The sequence below is a fragment of the Macrotis lagotis genome, chromosome 3 (assembly GCF_037893015.1).
Source record: "Macrotis lagotis isolate mMagLag1 chromosome 3, bilby.v1.9.chrom.fasta, whole genome shotgun sequence".
Taxonomy (NCBI): Eukaryota; Metazoa; Chordata; class Mammalia; order Peramelemorphia; family Peramelidae; genus Macrotis; species Macrotis lagotis.
Window position 1 is genome coordinate 240475231 of NC_133660.1, and position 20670 is coordinate 240495900.

General features: G+C 41.1%; 1 protein-coding gene across 2 annotated transcripts in view; it reads right to left on the reverse strand.

Annotated features, from left to right (window-relative positions):
* GALNT18 (polypeptide N-acetylgalactosaminyltransferase 18) overlaps nucleotides 1–20670 on the reverse strand; it is a 452134-nt gene that overhangs the window by 218202 nt on the left and 213262 nt on the right. For both annotated transcript variants that reach the window (XM_074230318.1, XM_074230319.1), the window contains one exon: nucleotides 17275–17467. In XM_074230318.1, the coding sequence (XP_074086419.1) occupies nucleotides 17275–17467 (193 nt within the window). The remainder of the gene's footprint in view (nucleotides 1–17274; nucleotides 17468–20670) is intronic.

Here is a 20670-nt window from a genome sequence, read left to right on the forward strand (position 1 = left end):
AGGCTGGCAAAATAGAGTGGTGAGCTTGAAGTCAAGAAAACCTTAGTTTATGTCCCTAAGCAACCTCTATCTGCCTCAGTTTCATCAACTATTCCCACTATTGATGTAAGGATCAAATGAGACAAAATCTGTAAAGTGCTTAGCATAGTGACTGGCACAAATTAGATTCTTAACCAATTGTTGTTGTTTGGTCATTTCAGTCTTTGTGACTCCATTTTTTTTGGCAAAGATACTGGAATGGTTTGCTATTTTCTTTTCCAGCTCATTTTACAGATAAGAAAAATGAGGCAAATAAGGTTAAGTAACTTTTTCAACATCACACAGCTAGTAAGTACCTGAGACCATATTTGAAGTCAGGAAAATCAGTCTTCCTAACTCTAGGCTGGGCACTCTATCCACTGTACCACCTAGCTGCCCTAATATTATCTATGTCTTATTGTATTGTTTAAATTAAATGTTTCACAGTTTCATTCCATTCTGATTCGGGACTTAGAGTGTTGCTAGTATGAGAGCTGACCCTAATGCAGTCTCCTAGTTGGCATCTGACACCTTTGATCTAATCCATCTGAGCAAGAATTCCCTCAATAACAAACAGATGTGTATCATATAGTCTTAGCTTGAAGGTTTTGACTAATGGTGGTTGAAGACCTCTACCAATCCTCTGGGGCAGTCCTTTCCAGGATTACTCTAATTGCTATCAAGACTTTTAAGACATTGTGTCTGCATCTTCTACTCATGGCTCCTGGGGTGACCCACTGGGATCAAACAAATTAGTTCTATTCCTTTTCTTCCAATGTTCTCTTTTCTAGGCTAAACACACAGCATTCCATTAACCAGTCCTCATGAGATGTGAGCTCCAGGTCTTTCTTTCCTCTTCCTACTTAGCGCTCTCTCTCTCTCTCTCTCTCTCTCTCTCTCTCTCTCTCTCTCTCTCTCTTGACTCTTTCCAACTGATCAATGTCCTTTCTAAAATGTGGTGCCCAATTCACCAGAAGTGCCCTGACCAAGGCTGAATATGGGGCAAAAACATTCTCTCTGCCTTTCTCTCTTAAAGACTGAGGCAGAAGTGGAAATCTGACTAACAACAGAAGTATAATTAGCACTTGGCTCTTTAAGCTTCTTTCAAAGCCAAACTGTAAAAGATTGATTTCTTACTCATTTTAAGAAGAGACACATTCTCCTGTAAAAATTAAACCATAAAAGTTCCCTTTTTACTTTTACTCTTGCTCAAAGTCTAACCATTTTCTACTAGAGATAAAAACAGACATTTCTGAGCAGGAAGTAATATGGCTGTCTAATAAGCTGGGAATTGATGGTCACGATAAACTCAGCTTTATTGATCTCTATGCACATGAGGAGATGGGGATGAGTGGGGGTGGGGGGAGGCAGAGCTGCAGTGTTGGGTAAGTCTCACAATATGATTCCTCCCCCCGCTCCACCCGAGATGGTTCCAAGTGGTTTATAAAATGCATTTATACAAGGAGCAGTTGCCCTATCATATTGGGGAAGTAAACTCCATGCTATTTCTATTAGGAAATGGAGGCCTTTGGTCCAATGGGATAATGGGCCAGGGTAAAAGCCAAATCTCATTTGATTCAGACTAAAAGCTCCATCTCAGACATAATCCATTGCATCTCTCTTTCTCGGCAACTGTGGTTTTCATGTCGGTGGCTATAGACAGGTAGCAGTCCAGTAATTGTTGTTTTCAGGGGATTAGGGAAAGAAGATTTTAAAGATAGGGGGCTGGGAAGGAAACTGGAAAGAAGCCAGCTAAGTAATGGACCAAGTACCAAGCCAAGAGACAATGTGGAGAGTCCAAGAGGGTAGCTACTTTTACAAAGGGCAGTCAGTCATATGCCAGCCATGGACTCTATTGCTTATGTAAGCAAGAAGGGGAAATTCGTCAGAGGCTGAGGCCTATAAATCAAAAAATGAATGGCTCATTTATCTGTTTGTCTTGTGAACTTTGGGGGGGGGGGGGAGGTAACCTTTATGTCAAATTGAATTCTGACCTTTTGGATACAAAGGGAATGCCATACCTATTCCGTGCTGCCTTAGTTAAGTCAGCCAACCTCTTTGCCCCTCATGGAGACTAGGTTGTCCTGGAGTCAGGAAGACCTGAGTTCAAATTCAGCCTCAGACACGTATCAGCCATGTGACCTTGGGCAAGTCACTTAGTCTCTACCTGTTTCAAAAACTCTGCCCAATTCCTGGTTCATAATAGAGGCTTAATTAATACTCATTCCCTTCCTCCTCCCTCCCTCCAAAGTCCTTTTTATGATTTTCCAGACTTAACCCCCTTTTCTTCCTCGATCTCACCCTGCAGAGTTCCACAGTGCCTGGAGCCTCCTTAGCCATATGGTCCCCTTCTCCCATTGATGAGTTCTTGCCAGGGCCTCCATTTTTAGGAGCTGCCCAAGTCTGCCAGCTTTCATTCCCCTCCTGACTCTGCTGCCCTGTACAGGTACCTTCCCGCTCCCTCACCTCCCTCCCACACCCTCATAGCTTCTTTTTGAGAGTTATCTCCCACCTTTAGAAAGGAAGTTCATGGAGGGTTAGAAGGGACTTTAAAAAGAAAAACTTTCATTTTATCCACAGAGATTAGCACAGAATCTAGTACGCTGCAAGAGCTTAATAAATGTTTATTTCCTTGCCTTGTCAAGGTTGGGAGCTAAAAAATAATACAGGTGGAATACTAAAAACCTAACATTTAATAAAAAGGTTTCCTGATTGACTAAATGGTAGTCTGAGCTTGGAAGAATGATCCATGAGTTTACAGCATACTGCTTTAGATGATTTCCCAAGTCAGAAAGAGGGTGCTCCAGAAAGGAGCCATCTTTCTTACTTGGAACTATGAAGAAAGGAAAACCAAGGGTGGGGATCCTGGCACAAGGAAAATCTCGGACCAGACTGGACATATGATTGTCGGAAATTATTCATCTCAGAATAATAAGATTTTTTAAAAAATATATTTCTAATTACAATAACCTACTGTATTATTTCTGGATTCATATATGTGGCCTTTCCTTTACATTAATAATGGAATTCAACTTATTATGGTCTTAGGATAGAGAGAAGACCCAAATGAAGTAGCTGCAACAATACCTTCATGTATAGGTTCCCAAAAAAGCTACCTCAGATTTAAATCTGTAGGTCAGCAGGCTTTCAAAGCCAGAGCTTTAAGTCCAAACCAGGGGTCTACTTTGACAAGTCAATACACTAGTGCAAAGAAAAATGTATTTAAATAAATAATGTAATAAATAAAATGACAAGAAAAGATCCCCCTCCCCAAACAGAAGGCATGCTCTCTCGTGGATTATCAACCACAGAGAGAATACACTTTCAGAGATTAATCATGACCAAAACATGTGAATGAAGAGCACATGCATACAAGAGAGCATTTACAAAGAAGAACATGTCAGGAACATGTGTGATAAAGACCCATACATGGAAAACAAATTCCTAGAGCCAGAATGTACATAGGACCAGGACAACTCACATCTCCAACTCTGCAGGATTACCAATGGCCCTGGGAATGTGTCACATCACTATACTGCTCTGTGGTACAATGAATCTCTATTATAGTATATAGTAAACATACTATACACTTACTTTGTGAGTCAGGTCTGCTGGGTAATTTCTCCTGTCCAATTGTCAAACTGCCCTTTGACTACCATCTCCTGGGCTTCATCTATTAAATTCTATTAAGGCCAATTAGCCTTTTCAGGATCATCTATTGACCTCAGTTAACACTTGCTTCCATGCAGTGGCTAAAAAGTCTCTCCCTGGTAGGGAGTCTAAGAGTCCTATTGATTGATATGCAAATGAATACTAATGATTTATATATAAATATATTAAAATGTATGTGTGTGTATATATACAGATACACACATATGGAGAGAGACAGAGAGACAGAGAGAGAGATGGACAGAGAGAGAGAGAGATGGACAGAGAGAGAGACAGAGACAGAACAGAGAGACAGACAGAGAGAGAGAGAGAGAGAGACAGAGAGAGAGAGAGACAGAGAGAGAGAGAGAGAGAGAGACAGAGACAGAGAGAGACAGAGAGAGAGAGACAGAGACAGAGAGAGCATTTTAAGGTTTGCAAATCACTTTTACTTATCACACACAAGGACAAAAACCAGTTGAAACAGGCTGGACTATTGGTCTCCACTCCTGCCATGTTCTACCTTCAAAGTGATTTCTGCTGGTGACTTTGGGCGAGGTAAAACCCCAGTGATCTCCCTAGAATGATTAAGTGAGGAGGCCTCACTCTGAACATTCTCTTCTCACAGAGAAGCCTCAGGCCACTACTCTGAACATTTCTTCCCAAGTTTCATCTAGGAGCGGTATTCACCTGTAGGTATCCAGTCTCATTTTGGCATAGAAAGAGCTTGGAAAACAAATCATCTTTTGGCCTGATTCAGAGGTCATAGTTCTACTTCCCTATTTCCACTCTAACTCTGATGTATCTTTAATTTATCTACTAGACTCTGAACTCTCCCACCTTCTTGGGGCCTGACCCCAAGTTCATATTATGGTCTGAGTTTCAATTTACTAACTGCTACTATAAGCAACTGGGACTACATGATCGGTAAGTGTTCAGCCCCCTTCAGTGACAGCTTTAACTCTTCTTATTTATGACCTTGGAATGATTCTGGATTTCATCTTCTCTAGGAGCTTCCTGGCCTAGGCCACCAGGATGGTGTTGCTTTCCAACTGAAGTTCTGTGATTTATTAAGCGGGTCAGATTCACTTCATTGTAAGCACATTTGATTTTATTGCTAAATTCTGTTCCCCTGTGCATAGTGTTCAGAGATGATCACTTTTTTAGCCCTTTCATTCATTAGAGAGGGAAAAAACAAGAGACACACATAGTTCTGCTCTTGTTGACTCTTGATCCCATTCTAGCTTCTTGAAACTCCCTTGGCTTCAGCCATATTGACCTAACTTGGATCTCCTCCAACTCCTATGATTGCTCCTTCTCTGTCTGTTTTACCTTACCTCTCCAATTAATACTCCATCCTTAGTTCCCAGATCCTTTTAAATTATGCTAATTAGTCTGACAACGTATTCATGCTCAGGGCTTCAACCATCACCTTAGTGTTAATGACTCACAATTCTACATCTTCAGTCTCCTGAAGTGTTAACTTTATTGGAGGTAAGAGGGAGGATCACAGGATCATGTATTGGAATTTAAAGGAACCTTAGAAGATACCTGATGTAACTCTTTCTTTCAACACATGAGGAAACTGAGGTACAGAGGGTTAAGAGATTTTCTCAATATCATACATCTGAGAATCTGAACCCAAGTTTTTCTGACATCATTGTCCATTGTCCAATAAAGCAGAGGCTAGAATTCTGTTTATAATATTTATTGTGTATACTAAATATTTTTTTTAAATTCTTAAACATGGAATTTAGAAAAATGATCAGGTGTGGTAGAGGTGAGAAGGAAAGTGATCCATAAGTTAGTGAGGGGAATGTCAAAAACATGAGATAGAACCAACAGAAAATCTAGGAGGTTTCCATTCTTTGTTATTTGCAGGACTTGACTTCCACCTCCACCATTAAGAGATTGTTGGGGCCAGGGGGGTCTTAGAAACAGAAATATGAAGGCAGAGAGTTCTCAGGATTCAAACAAGAAGAGAAGGGAAGTGTGAAAGGAGACTTTGTGTTGGATGCCACATGGCTCCACCATCTAAACAGTCTCATCATGAGGGTCTCCACATTTGTTTCAACATATACATCCTTGGCTCTACATGTTTTCTCTCCTCATTATCTGCATATGTCCCACTCACTCTCACCCTTTAAAAAACCCTTTCTGTCCTCTCCATAAGTTCTTCTCATCATAAGACCCAACTGAAGGCTCATTACCTTCGTGGACTTGCCCCCGACAATGGTCTCTCCCTCTCCGAAGTTTGAGAGTTATTTACACTCTACACCTCCTAATTTAGTATTTGATTAAATGCTGTTTTCTAGTTGTTTCATGGAAACAAGTCAGAAGGGATCACTTCTACTTCTTTCATATTCCTTGGAGTCCTAGCACAGTGTTAGAATAGCTAGAGATTTGTTATTTCCATTTTTGGACTGAACCCATGACTCATATTTCTTGCCAGCTCTGTCTCTAAAACATCTCTCCCATCTCTCCTGTTCCCTCTATACATGGGATTGCAACCTCAGTCCAAGCTCACATTAGGTTTCACCTGGATCTTTGTACTAGTACTGTAATTAGACTCCTTGTCTCGAGTCTCTGTCTAATCTCCACACTAATACCAAATCACTTTGGTGATTTTCCTTAAGCATGATCAATTAATTAACTAACAATCATTTGAATCCTGAGCAAGTCACTTAACTTCTGCCTCAGTTTCCTCAACCATCCTATGAAAGTAATAATAATACTTATCTCAAGCCTGTCCTAGTTCAGGGGATCAATTGAGATACCATTAATCCTTCCTTCCCTGATATAAGACCCTTGAGGGTGAAGACTGGTTCCTGCCCCTCTGAGTGTGTGCAGTGGATACTCAATTAAATATTAGTATCTTTCATCTTCTTCATGGGCCAGATTCAGTGTTCACTTCTAGTGATGTGCCTGTAGGTGGAGGACTGGGGGCAGGAAAGTAGGAGTGCTAGCTCTATGCACAACTGTGCTAACTTGTGAGTGAGATGCAGCACAAGATATATCATTCTTTGATAGGTCTGATCAGAAAATGCAGTGGGTTAATCATGTAATAAGAGGTAGGGATAACAGATTGACAGGGTGCTCTGCTGCTACCCATGAAATATTAAAAGACCCAGAGGCAGTCCTTTGGCCTACTGTGTGGATGTTCTGTGTAAGATTTATGGGAGATGTGAACAAGAATCAGGAGTGGAGAGGTTGTAGTCTGCCCAGACAGAGGTAAGTACCCCCATCAATGAGCCCACAGATCAATCAAAATACTGAAGAATAAATCACTTTTCATCTAAGGAGGTGAGGAAAGATTTTAGTCCCAATTTCAGATGTTATAATAGCTGCCATTTCTATAGGATTTTAAGATTTCCAGAGTTTCTCATATATAAATTCATTTTATCTTCACAATTATCCCCCTTTTACAGATAAGGAAACTGAGGTTTATATAGTAGATTCTGAATAGCACAAATAATGAATCCCTTGAAGTGGTTCCATTCAGACTCACAGTGCATATTTCCATTGAGCTAAAACCAATGACTAAAGCTTACCTAATTATAGCCTCAAATAATGTGAAGTAAAAATACATTTGACCACTTCATGTGATTCATTATTCCCACTAATAGGATTTGGCTGAATTTTTATCACATGAACTTTAATCACTTCTCCTACCAAGATTATAGAAATTGAGGCAGTCACTTTAAGAGGCTTTGGTATGTGGCATGATGACAATTTCTTGAATTTTGGTAGGAAAGGCTATTTAAGCAATTGTTATATAATTAGAAGCACAGTGGCTAGAGAGCTGGCTTGGAGTCAGGAAGATCTGAGTTCAAATCCTGCCTTGGACACTGTCAAGTAAGACCCAGGCAAATCACTTAACCTCTCTTAAGTCTGTTTCCTCACTTGTAAAATGGAGATAATAATACCACCCTCACAGGTTTTTGTGCAAACAAAAATGAGATACTTATAAAACACCTTGCAAACCATAGAGCATGGTATGAATTTTGGATATATTATTATTATTATTATTATTATTATTGACATTTTACAGGCAAGGAAAACAGGTTTGAAGAGGTGATAAACCTCATCTAGGTACATATGAGTAACTTGAGTTGAGTACTTGGTTGAGTACTTGAATCCAGATCTCCTGACTTATTAAATTGTAAACCCCTTGAGGGAAGGGACTCTTTGTTCTCCTTTAGTATCTCCCCCTTAGTATAGTCCTGGCCCAGAAGTAGGTGCTTAATAACTATTTATTGATAGATTGGACTTGTTCTCCTGGGTCAAAACTTTGAGCAAAGAGTGGAAGCTACAAATTTAGGGTGAGAGTAAGTAAAACAAAACAAAAAGAATATCTTTCATATCTCAGAGTAAAAAGAGGCTGACTCTGGAGACAGTAGGTTTTCACTCATGGAATGTTTTAAACAAAGGAACATGGGGAGAGTTTCTTGTTCAGGAGAAGCTGGTCTATATGGACTTTGAAATTTTATGATTCTGGGATTCCTATTCCAGTCTTCCCCCCAGCCATGTTTCATGTTTCTGAATTATTAGCTAGGAATCTAGGACCAAGAGTTCTCAATACCTTTTGTGTTATGGTTCACTTTTTGCTAGCCTGGTGAAATCTACAGATCCTTTCTCTTAAGAATGTTTTTAAATACATACATTAAAATATATAGGATGAGAAAGGAAAGTAATTATTTTGAAATATACAGTTATATAAGTATATAAATAAATAAACAGCCATCTAAATAGTTTTAAAAACTCATGAACCTAGGTTAAGAACCTCTTTCCTTGGGTTTATTTATTTATTTATTTATTTTGCTGGGTCTTCTTCCAACCATGTCTCATGTTGCTAAATTATTAACTAGGAATGCCTATGGTCTAGAGCCTCTAAGAGTTCTCAATAATTTTGTGTCATGAATTGCTTTTTGTTAGGCTAGTGACATCTATAATAAAGTACATATAATGATAAAGGAAAGTAGGTATATTAAAATAGTTATCTAAATATTTAAAAAGATCACGGACCCTAGGGTAAGAACTCCTTGCCTCGGCCTTAGTTTTTGTAGTGAGTTCATAAAGGATGATCAAGGTAGGACAACAGGAAAGGCCATGGGATCTAGAGTAGAAGTTGTTCAGCTCTAGGCTTTGGTATTTATTTCCCATGTGACTTCAGATAAATTACTTCATCTTTCTAGGCCTTGGTTTTCTTATCTATAAAATGAGGGCATTGGACTTAATGACTACAAGGTTCCATTTTAATTGCAGGACCATATTCTTTGGACTTCTTTCAGAGATAGAATCGGGCAGGGTTGGGGGGAGAGGGCCTCAAAGGTAATCTTACAAAAAATGTCATAGGGCTTCTCCAGTATCCTATTCCCTCCCCAGGTGATGGCATCATTCCTCCCCTCCCCCCACTACTGAGACCAGCTGCTAGAGAGAGATGCAGATCTTTAGAGAGAAATGCAGTTATAACCAACTCCATTGCCTCCCCCCGTGGTGTCAAAAATCCTCTCTGCTCAGAGGATGCTGGGATATTATCTTTAAAAAGACAAAACAATGGTTAGAATGTCCTTTCAGTGGAGGAGGCTCCCAATGGCCCCATTCTGTCAGAGCACGGAGATGACCAGGTGGGTCAGCTTGTCTATACAGAGGCAGGAGCCACAGGAAGGACCTTGGTGACAGAGAAGTGGTTAATGTGATTTCCATGGCAACAGGTTTGCTGAGTAGGGGAGGGGGGAGTCCTCTCACCTCTTGGTGGACTGATCTGACAATGTAGTCTGAATTTAGACTTTCCAGCAGGGCTCCTCATTGCGGATGACAACACCTGTCTGGGAAGTCAACATTCCCCGTCTTTGCTTGTCCCGTCTCCATGATGCTGCAAATATCACTGAGAGTCCAAGCCTGTGACCTGAGCCAGCATCCTGTGAGTGTGACTAGCTCAGTGGCAGGAGCCACTGAGAAGGGGCTGCTTGCCTTACTCCACTTCCCTCATCCTCAGGCTAGAATTGGCTCCAATCACCCAAAGGATCCCTGAGGGGAAGGGGCAAGTCCTCACAGGACTGGCTTCACAGCATCCTTGTCCCTTCTCGAGTCCCTGCTTTTCTTCTTTGTCTCCTTCCACTATGATTTCCCCTTCCCAGTCTGTGTCTGTGGTTTGACTGTTGTGGGTGTTTTTATTTCCAAAGGGTAGCCCACCTTTGGCAGAGAGCTGCAAGTCAACTGGGCTGGGGCTTTGGAGCCAAAAAAACAAGAGAAGAGAGACTTCTGAACAGCTGGGAGCAGCTGGTGAGATAGAAACAAGTGATGGCAAGAGAGCTCCATGTCCCTCTTACTCCTCTGAAGGCTGGGGCACGGTTCATGGAATTTTATGTGTGTGTGTGGGGGAGTAAGCAATTGTATACTGCCTACTGTGTACCAGACACAGTGCCCCTTATTGGGCACTGTCTCCTCTGAAATCTGGGGTGAGGTTCATGAAATTTTATATAGGGGGTTAAGCAATTATATGGCACCTATTGTGTATCAGACATTCTGTCCCCTTACTGAAGTCTGGGGCAAAGTTCATGGAATTTTACATGGGCAGTAAGGAATTATATGGCACCTACTGTATACCAGACACTGTGCCCCTCTTACTGAGCACTGTCTGTTTCCTCTGAAATCTGGGGCACAGTTCAAGGAAATTTTAAATAGTTAGATAAGCAATTATATGGCACCTAATATATATCAAACACTATGGCCCTCTTACTCCTCTGAATTCTGGCTCATGCTTCATAGGATTTCACACAGGGGATAGGGGTGAGGAGGGGAGAAGGATAAGCAATTATATGGCACCCACTGTGTGCTAAGCACATTTGACAAATCTATCCCATTGGAGCCTCACAACAACCCTGCAAGTGATGTGCAGTTATTATGCTAATTTTAATCACAATAATGGCTAACATTTGTATTGTGTCTATTGTGGGCTAGGCCCCAAGTGCTTTACACTTATCATCACTTATTACTGAAGCCTCACGCCATCCCTGAAAGGTAGGCACGATTAGCATCCCCACTAAATAATAATAGCAATAACTAACATCTGTGTAGTCTTATTTTGTGCTGGTCACTGCGAGCAGCCTATACATGTTATAATGATTAGCATTGGCTAGTATTGGTTTCTAGCTCTGGGTGCCACGTTTTAGAAGGAATACATCTCTACTAGGATCTAGTTTCCAAGTGTTTGGCTAAGTAGAGAGAAGGTTAGGGGAGAGTAAGAGGAGGGGGGTCCTTTGCTATTCCCATACAACAAGCCAGTTTGCCCACCTGCCTACCTCAAAAGGGCTGATTCTCAGAATGAAAAAAATAGCCATTAGCACCCTTACACACCCTCACTTCTTGATGTTTTCTGGTATTACCCTGTTGGGTCACTCCCCTTTTCTGATCTTTTCCCACATCCAGGGTTAAAGCCATTAAACTCAGGCCTAGTCCCTCATTTTCTGACATCTTGCTGAATGTTTCATTTTTGACTGTGGACTTGGACTGTGTAGCTCCTTGATCTGCTGATTCGATGATTCTGGCATTCTATGCGATTAACATGCTGGTTTTATCTAACCCCACCCCACCCCACTCTATCATGTTGATTTTCTTATACTTGGTGAATTTAGTCTGAGACAAGGGTCTGTTCATCTTTCCCTAATCTCCAGCCCAGGTTCATCCACTCTCTGCCCCTGTAAGGGCCAAAAGGACAAAGAGATATGTTCTCAAAGAATGGTGACCAGGACTGCCAGTAGAATACAAACTAAGCATTCTTAGCCTGGAGAAGAAGGCACTTGGTGTGGGGAGAAAACACATAACTAAATATCTAAAGGCTGTAGTTTGCAAGTCAAATTTGAATTTGGATTTCAAGTCAGAAATCCATCACAAAGAATGTATTAAATGATTACCATGCAGTCCCCTAAGAAGTATTCTGGAATCAAATCTGGTCTCAGACATTTAGTTTGATGACCCTGGGTAGGTCACTGAACCTCTTTGTGCCTCAGTTTCCTCATCTGTAATATAATGAGTCAAGACTTAATGATCTTTTAATCCCCTCTCACTCTACATCCATGATGTATAATCCTATGATTTTCCTGCCTGGACACAAAGGTTGAAACCAGAAATAATGAGGTGGAAATTAGAGAGGGAGAGATTTCCATTTAATATATAAAGAACAGTAAATAGAGTTGTCCCCAAATGGAAAGTGGCAGCTTTGTAAGTCATGAGCTCTCTGTTGTGGGAGGTATTCAAGCAATGGGTCTGATGAGAGTCCTGTCCAGGTAGAGTTTGTACTAATGAATCTTTTGTTATTTTTTTTCTGCTCCAAGACTGTCATTCCGAGTTACACCTCCTTTTTGAACCCAGACAAATTACTTCAAATGAAGTCATGATAAGCTATTCATAAGACATACAACCCTTCACTTTTGGTTTTGTGATTTTGATCAAGGTGGTCACCTTTGGCAAGGTGAGTTGTGAATGGCTCCCGCTGGTTCTCTGAACTTAAGGACATTTCAATAAGAGGAAAACTTCCACATGCATGATATTTTCTGGGAGCCTGCAGAGGAATATATTTCTGCTAAACCAAAATAGGAAGGGCCTATGTCTGACTCCTTTGCATCAATGCAGAAACTTTTCATTTTTAATAGCAACTCCCTGGGGACATAACTCCTATTTTTCAGGCAAACCCAACATTTACCAGCTAAAGGAAGATAGGATGAGTTCTCCTGAGGAAACTCTACTTAGGACCTGTTGCCTGATTCTTAAATTCTCTGGGGATATTGGGAGAATGTCTAAACTAAGAAAAGACTCACTCACTCACCAGTTTACTGTTTACTCACCAGTGTCTGCTAGCAAGTCTTGGTCATTTTTCATTTGCAAAAACAAAGAAGTTTGGGTGCTCATCACGTCTTGCCTGAACTATTACATTTACCTCCTTGCCTCATTTCTCCCCAGTCCAATTCATCATCCATCAAGTTATTTTCCTAAAATATAAGTTTGACCATAACATTCCTCTGCTCCCTAAACTCCATGCTTCTTTGTATCTATAGCATTCAATGCAAAATTCCCCATTAGGTCTACAAGGTGCTTCACAGCCTGGCTCCAACTACCTCCCAAAACTATTCTACATTTATTCCCCTTCACACCCTCTACAGATCAACAGGTAATTTGACTACTCCTCACCCACCATGGTCCCCCGCCATTGTCTCTGTTTAGCCTGTGTCTCATCCTAATGCAATCCCTCCTCACTTCTACCTCTTGGAATCCCCAACTCCCTTCAAAGTCTGGCTCAAACTTTACCTTTCATTTGAAAGGTCTGAGACCTTTCATCATCTCCCACTAGCTAATAGTGCCTTCATCATAACATATTTAGGTCTTTTTTATGTCCTTATATTATCCCCTCTATAGGCAGCTAAGTAGCATAGAAGACTTTTCTTTCTGTGTTCAAATCTGGCCTCAGACATTTACCAGCTGTAAAACCCTGGGCAAATCATTTAATCCTGTCTGCCTTTATATCCTCATCTGTAAAATAACTGGAGAAGGAATGGCAAGTCCCTCCAGTCTCTTCTCCAAGAGCACCCCAAATAGGATCATGAAGAGTTGAGGACAATGGAAATGATGGACAGCAACAAAAAATCATCTCCTTTGTGAGGAAGGCATTGTTTTTCTTTGTATTTCTCGGCATCTAGCTGAGTGTCTAGGATTTAGAAGGCATTTGATAAAATCTCATTGCTTCTGAAATGTGGCTCCTTCAGTTTTAATTTCAAGCATTAAAAGAAGCATGATTAGCATCTACCCAAAATCAAACAAAGACTGGAAAATCTTAATAATAATAATAACAATAATAATAAAATAGTTGTATTAACAGCAATAATAACAATAGCAGTAATAGTATTTCTAGGATCTAGGATGTCGCCACTGTGGGCAATGTGCCCTCTGCCAACCATGCAGATCATAAACCCCCTCCATACTTTGGGAAATGTCATGGCCAATGGAAATTCATTGCCTGGAAGCCAGCCTTCTGGCTGTGTGCTTCTCTGAACTGGGCCTTTAAAGCTTGCTAGAACATGACAAAGCTCACATTCCATTGGCGTAGCTTTCAAGGGCTCAAGGTCAACACCACACCATGATAAGGAAGCAGAAAATGACACCAGTAGAACAGGAATGGTAATTACAATTGACATGATATGGTGTTTAAAGGCAAAGAAACAGCTTTACAAAGTCTTTTGGGGAGTGGGATGGGGAAGAAGATAACAGGAGAATTCCAGATCTATATATCCCTCTTCCAATACAAATCAATGATAGCTAACAATTATTTTTGCTTGCATACATAGGTTTGCAAGACATTGCATTCTGATCTGCATATCCCATCTGATTCTCACAACAACTCTGGGATGTAGATGATATTATGATCCTCCTTTTATAGATGAGGAAACAGAGGCAGATGGAGGTTAGGTGATTTGCCCAGGGTATCTAAAGTCTTTCTGACTTCAGACTCCACACTCTATTCACTGTACTAATAGTTGCCTAGATATGGACAATGATTAAATATTCAGCACAATGAAACCTCCAGGTTTTTTTTAAGGACTAATTGCATGGATAAATTGGAAGTAATCTCAGAGAGAAGGTGCTAATATTAAGGGATAACAGAAAAGTTTCTTGTAGAAAGCAAGGCTTTAGTGAGAACTTAAGGAAATTGAGGAAATCCAGAAAGCAGAGATGAAGATGAAGAGAATTCCAGGGAAGGGAAATAGCCAATGAAGATGCGCAGGGTTACAAGAAGAAATGTCTTCTTAAGGAACAGTATGGAGACCAAAGTCACTGGATTAAGGAGGAAAGTAAGGAGTATGGAAACACAGAAAGGGACCAGATTATAAAGGATTTTAAAAATCAAATAGAAGATATAATATTTAATTGTGGATATCATAGGGGGCCACTGAAATTTATTGAGTGGGGTGTGGATAGATGTGGTAGATGAAGGTGGAGATGGGCATGTGTATGTATAAGATGGTGAAGATGGGGGTGGAAGCATATGTGTGTGTGATAGAGAGATGAAGAAAGACAGAGGGAAATATATATATATATATATATATATATATATAGAGAGAGAGAGAGAGAGAGAGACAGACAGACAGACAGACACACAGACACACAGACACACAGACAACAGACAGACAGATGACAGACACACAGAGACACACAGATACACAGACAGAGATGGTCAGAACTTCACTTTAGAAAGACCACTTTTAACTAAATGGATGTTAGAAAGAGATGGAGAGAAAATTGAGATAGAAACCAAGTAGAAACTATTGCAGTAGTCCAAGACAGAGTTGATAAGAGCCTATACCAGGCTGGCAATGTGACATTTTCAGAGGAGAAAAGAGGGCACATTTGCAAGATGCTATGAAAGCAGAATCGAGAAGACTTGGCAATAGTTTGGATATGAAAGGTGAGAGGGAGGAGCTGAGGATGACCGTGAGGCAGCAAACCTGTGTGAAGGGGAGGATGATGGTGCCCCTGACAATAACTCAGAGGTCAGAAAGAGAGGAGGGTTTTTTGGGAGGGAGAAGAAAATGGGTTCGGTATTGGACACATTGAATATATAGAACATCTATTCCAACATTTCTGAAAGACAGTTGAAGATGTAAGATTGGAGGTGGAGAGAGGTTAGGACTGGATAGGAAGGTCTAGGAGCTAAGCAAAATAACACAGTGGGAGAAGACCAAAGGACCCAGGACAGAGCCATTGGAAATACCCATGGTTAGTTATTAACCTAAGAGATAAAGATCTATCAAAGGGATCTAAGGAGATGTCAGATAAGTAGGAGGAGGATAGTATTTAATGAAAATCCAGAGAGATGAAAGTATCAAGGAGAAGAGAATAAGTATCAATGTCCAAGAGACATTTTTAATTTTCTTCTTTCCTTCCTTTCTTCCTTCTTTCTTCCTTTCTTCCCTCCTTTCCTTCTTTACTCTCTTCTTCCTTTTTCTTCCTCTCTTTTATTCTTTCTTGAGACTCCTTACTTCTAATAATTTGCAGGGTCTGGGCTCTTCTTCCAAAGCAAGGGTACAGTTGCTCCTCCAGCCTCAAATGTGGAGAACTTCATAACATTGAGTTTATGCCCTCCCCGAAATTCCTGGAAATTACTATTTGGTATTTAGATTGTCTATCTTTCCCTCCCAAGCCCTGATCGGGGCCTGCTGTTACCCTTACAAGCTCCTGGAGAACACATACACCTTTACAGACATCTTAGGGACAACTGGATTCTACATCTAAGAAAGATTTGCACTTTCAAATTTCAGGCACAAATTGATTGGTGATCTGTAGGTTTTTATCTAAAAGGAGGATAAAGGAAAAGAAGAAGGGAGAATATGGAAGGGAAGGATGAAAAGAAAGAAGGGGGCAAGGAAAGAGGAAGGGAGGGAAGCAAGAAATGGAGCAAAGGGAAGAAGGAAAAAGGGAAGAGAGAAAAAGAAGAAAGAAGGAAGTGAGTAAAGGAAGGAGGGAAGGAAAGAAGGAAGGAAGAATAGGAAGAGGGAAGAGAAAGAAGACAGAAAGAGAATGGAAGAAAAAGGAAGGGGGAAAAGAGAGAAGGAATTGAGAAAGAGAAAGGGGTGAAAGGCAAGAAAGGAATAGAAAGATGAAGAGAAGAAAGGGAGCCTCAAGGAAGAATAAGAGAGGAAGGAAAAGAAAGAAGAGAGTAAAGAAACAAAGGAGGGAAGAAAGGAAGAAAGAAGGAAGAAAGGAAGGAAAGAAGAAACATAGGAGGGGAGAGTCAAGAGAAAGATGTTATTCAAGTCATAAGGCTTTCTCAGTAGTAGAATGGCTTCTCTCTTTTTTTTTTTAATAATTAAGAGCAATACCATCCTAACCTAAACTTAGAGGAACATCCTTCCATAACAAAGAATGGTATAGTCATTCTTCTCTGCTGCATATAATGGACTTATTAGTCCAAGAAGATTCATGTCATTTATAAAACTAATTTATAGGAAAAATGAGTATTCATAAAAATACAACTAATTGGGTTAAGATGACATATTCACCAGAGCAGTACTTTAACCAGAGAGGATTCGAGAGACTTCAAGATGCAAATTAAGTCATCAATCCTCAGAACCTCTTTATGAGACTGAAGGAGGAAAGAAAGGCACCTTCCACTTTTTCAGATGGGAACATTGAGGCCAAAGAAAGGGGAGAATACCCAAGGCCAAACTGAGAAACACTAGTGGAAGGGACAGGAAGGCAACTCCAGAAGACTGACTCTCAATCTTTCATTTTATTAAGCTGCCATGTTTCCCAACATGGGCAGAGGCAGCAAGGTAAGAGTTCTGACTGAGGTCCTTGGTTCTAATTTAAGCTGTGCCAAAACAGAGGACAAACAATAAGAGCAATAATTGAATAACTGGTCAGGTCTTAAGCAAATGCCATCCTCACTAGGACTCAATTTTCCTATTAGTAAACTACAGAGATTGAAATAGTTCATCTCCAAATCCTGCCCCACTTCCCTCCCCCCAAGATCTTATATACTTAGAAGGTCAGGACCATTGTGGAACTTGCCCAAGGTCAGGATGCCCACATGCCCAAGTCATTGGCTGTGCTCACCCATTGGGACGCAGGTCAGGCAGAGGCCTATCCAAGGGCAGGCGGTCACTGAGGTAAGCATTATAGCCGTAGTACTGAAACTGCTTCAGGGCGATGCGCCTGCTTTCGGGGCTGAGGTCCTGGCCCCAGTGGGCAAAGAGGGATGAGTCTGTGAAGGCCTCAGCAGCAGTCTCCTCAGGTTTGGCAGGAGCCTCTGAAAAGACACAAGGACAAGGAGATGCTCAAGATGAGAACTTGCTTCACTAGGAGGTAGGCAAGCAGCCCTCAAAGACTCAGTGCTCCCCTACCTGTACTATAGAGCCTCAGGCAGAGTCAGGGCTCTTCTTACACGTACCTCCCATCCAAAGTCACATGTCCACCCCCCAGCAAAGCCTCCCATGCCTCCTAGCTCAGATCTAGCAGAGACCTAAGACCAACACTTTGATATTTAAATGGGGGGGGGGGGATAAGGATACAGCTTGTCTGATCAGGCAAAGGGCCAAAGTTCCACAGACCACAAGTAGTCACTAGTCCTACCATTACAGGCTAAGACATGTGTACTCAGACACTGCAGACCAAGAAAATTTCCACACTATAACACACACCCATCCTTGTACATAATCCTCACTTAGCAACAAGGATCAAGCTCCCTCATGCACACACATACACACACATGTCTATATAAGTGTCTATGTGTTAGTGATACCTAAGTCGGATGAGCCAAGTATTGAAGAGACCTTGAACAGCCTGGGTTTAAGTACCAGCTTTGCTACTGACCAGTCATGTGGACCTACACAAATAATATCACCTCTGTGGGCCTCAGTTTCCTCATCTCTAAAATGAGAGATCTGGATTGGATGCTTCCTTAAGTCCTTTCCAGTCCTAAAAACTGATGACTCATTCATTTGGATCAGGGGAGAGAATGCATAAAAAATCCCAATTAGTGAGCCAAGTCATACAATATTTAAAGGAAAATTTTCATTGCTTTTGGATACAAAAATGGGAATTACCAAGTAGAATGAGGTCGGGTAATGAAAAAATAATGATTCACAATAGGCCTGCATTATATAATAATGTATCATAAATGTATTAAAGTCTTGACTGACTTACCCCCACCACCCCGGGTTGTTTCCAACCTTTTATTCAGTAAGAATCTGAATTATTCCAAATCCCAATGTAGTGAGATTGGAATCAGAAAACCTCAAAGTAGGAAAGGAAAGAGATTTTTCTGGAATCATTTTGGACATCACTGAGAACTCAAAAGATGACAGCTTTGGATCTTGAAGGGACTAGTCCAGTCTCTTAAAGAAACTTAGGTATTTAGAGCTTAAAACACTCGTCCAAGCACCTACACAGTTATTAAGCATCACAGTTGAAATGTGGTCCTCTCTTTTTGGAGAGTTAGGTGTTGCAGTGGATAGAGCCTTCAACCTGGAGGCAAGGGAGACTCATATTCCTAAGTTCAAGTCTCTATAACCCTGAGCAAGTCACTTAACCCTCTTTCCTCAGTTTCCTCATCTGTAAAATGAACTGGGGAATGAATTGTCAAACTACTCCAATATTTTTGCCAAGCAAATCCTAAATAGGGTCATGAAGAGTCAAACATTACTGAAAAATGATTGAATAACAACAACTCTGATTTTAGGTTCAATATTTGCATGATCTACTTCTTAGGACTGGAATAGCTAGAAAGTTCTGAGTTTACCTTTTACTAAGAGGAGGGCGCCTAGCCTTTTCCACAATCTCAGGTGGGGCACTTCCTCTCTCTCAGACTCTAGTGAAAAAAGGAGGTCTCTCCAGATTTGTTCTGTGTTTCCATTACCCATTCACTCACTCAACACATATTCCCTTAGTTCCTATTTTGGGATCAGAAAGGCTTTTCATGAATGGGTTTTGGAGGTGGAGAGGAAGGCAAGAAGAAGGACAACAGGAAATACCATTGATAATCCCGGAAATCCATCTGGAGCAATCAATGGCTGGGGTAGGGAGAGGGCAACAGCTGGCAGGGCTTGGCCTCTATTTTAGACAGAGGAGCTTACAACAACAGAAACATGACACTTTAAAAGATCAGAATGGGATTGGATTATCATGTTTATACCAAAAAACACAGCTTTCATTCCCCATGCCCACTCCATCAGCTGGAGTGGACAACTGAAGAAGCCTTTTTAGGATTACATCAACTCATTGGGTGTCAACCCAAGATGCAGTATGGAGATTTCATTTGGGCTCAGGAAGACCTTGAGTGGAAGCTGCTACCCCCTCATCCCCCACCCCCAGCATACACTTCCTATCCCTATGATTCTGGCTAAGATGCTTAACTCTTTTGGGCTAGTTCTTACTTTCAGTTCTAAATCCATGATTCTAACTCAGTCTAGTATTGCTCTCCTTTGTCAGAAATAAGGGAACTTCTATGACTGCCTCACTCCAAAGATGTTCTCCCTCCCCTCTACCACCATCTTTTAATGGCAAATGGCAGGAGAAAGCATTCAGATTTCAAGAAATAGTTGCTGCTTCTTATCTAGTTCCACATCCTTTGTTGTTGTACAGTCATTTCAATCATGTGTGACTCGTCTACATCCCTTCGCCTCCACCCCATTGCTCTGTTTCTGTCCTCACCCCCCACCCCAATAGGAAGTAGATGCTGGCTGTGCTCCAAACCGAAAGCACTCAGATGCCCATAATTAGCCCACTGCTTTGCCAAGAATCAGGTCCATTGTGCTTCAAGGATGGAAGACGTTCTTCTAAATCTCCATCGATATAGAAGTTCCAGTAAGATGGGGGTGGTGGGTTCCAAGGCCACCAGTCCAAAATCTGTGAGAAATCGCTGGACAGTTTGATTTGGAGTTAGAGGTGAGACTCTGAGCTCCCTCTTAGCCATTGATTCTTCATTTGGATAAATGGTAGAGAGAGGAGAACTTGGGTTTCACTAACCTCTAACTGAAATTTAGCATTTCTTCAATTATTTACAGACATGATTCTGAGAAGGGGCCCAAAGGCCCATGGTCCTTAAAAAATCCCCATTCTCAGTTGTATTAGGATATGCTTCATAAGTAATTGTGAAGGCATCAATAGTAACACTATTCAGTCTCTCCTGCCCTCCTTCCAATGGTCCTGCCTCATGTCCCAGCCCCCAGGGGCTTATATTGCCTAAGATACTCATTCACTTCAAGGCAACTATACAGGCTTGCTCTTCCCATCCCAAACAAGGAGCATCACTTCCCCTTTGGAGGAGTTACCTATCCTATGTAGACCATGATTCAGTTGAAGCTATTTACAAACTTTATATACCCCACTTCAGAAGTTCTTAAACTAAGAAATGAGTACAGATGTGCACAGAAGGGACAACCTGTGGAAGGAGGAGAAGTAACTTTGTGGCTTCTAGCTCATTACCCCTTTATTTCTGACGATTTCTCTTTT